General features: G+C 49.4%; 1 protein-coding gene across 1 annotated transcript in view; it reads right to left on the bottom strand.

Moving 5' to 3' along the window:
* LOC119591177 (cartilage oligomeric matrix protein-like) overlaps positions 1 to 921 on the bottom strand; it is a 14,802-nt gene that overhangs the window by 12,279 nt on the left and 1,602 nt on the right. Inside the window, exons 5-7 of the mRNA XM_037939886.1 lie at positions 617 to 776; positions 317 to 494; positions 6 to 120 (exon numbers count right to left, since the gene is read on the bottom strand). Of these exons, the coding sequence (XP_037795814.1) occupies positions 6 to 120; positions 317 to 494; positions 617 to 776 (453 nt within the window). The remainder of the gene's footprint in view (positions 1 to 5; positions 121 to 316; positions 495 to 616; positions 777 to 921) is intronic.

Consider the following 921-nt stretch of genomic DNA (forward strand, 5'->3'; position numbering starts at 1 on the left):
AGGATTCCGTCGTTGTCAGCGTCGTCATCGCACACGTCGCCGACTCCGTCCGCGTCGACGTCGCCCTGGTCGCTGTTGGGAAAGGCGGGGCAGTTGTCCAGCGTGTCTAAGATGGAGTCTCTGTGGGGAAATGTTACTGAGTAGGCCGTAGTGTGAATCTAACAATTATATATGATGAGTTTTTTAAACTCTTGTACAAAACAACAAACACATATGTATGCCCCAAATCCGTGTCGTAAGTCACGCTTCCTTTTCTCTGTTTGCCTTCACGAAATCGCATATCCAGTGAAAAGAGAACTTTTAATAATCCACTCACGCATCTGAGTCAACGCCATTATCGCAGGCGTCTCCGAAAAGGTTTGCGTTGCTGTCGACCTGGTCACCGTTGGCGTCTTGGGGGCAGTTGTCGCACGCGTCGCCCACGCCATCGCCGTCGAGGTCCAGTTGGTCGCTGTTGGCCACTTCGACGCAGTTGTCGACGTCGTTCATCACGCCTGGATTGCAGTCACGTTTCTTTTACTTTTCTTGTATCTTTTTTCCTCTATATATCATGTATTTATCTCTATCCTTGTCTTATTTTAGTGACGTTAAACAGACAGGTTATCACTAGCGTTACCATCATCATCCGCGTCGGCATCACAGGGGTCGCCGATCCCGTCACCGTCAGCATCGGACTGGGTCTGGTTAGCGTGGTTGGGGCAGTTGTCGCAGTCATCGCCGAAGCCGTCTGCGTCGATGTCACTTTGGCTGGGATTATACACTAGCGGGCAATTTTCCTGTAGACAATGTGCCGCAATATACTTACAAAACATATCTAATATACAATATGCGGTGTGGCATCACCCTTCCGAAGTAAGAGATTTTTCAGCAGGTGAAATGTATTGCATGACAGAAGCAGACCTCACCGCGCTATCGGCCAGT

The sequence above is a fragment of the Penaeus monodon genome, chromosome 28, assembly GCF_015228065.2.
Source record: "Penaeus monodon isolate SGIC_2016 chromosome 28, NSTDA_Pmon_1, whole genome shotgun sequence".
Lineage (NCBI taxonomy): Eukaryota > Metazoa > Arthropoda > Malacostraca > Decapoda > Penaeidae > Penaeus > Penaeus monodon.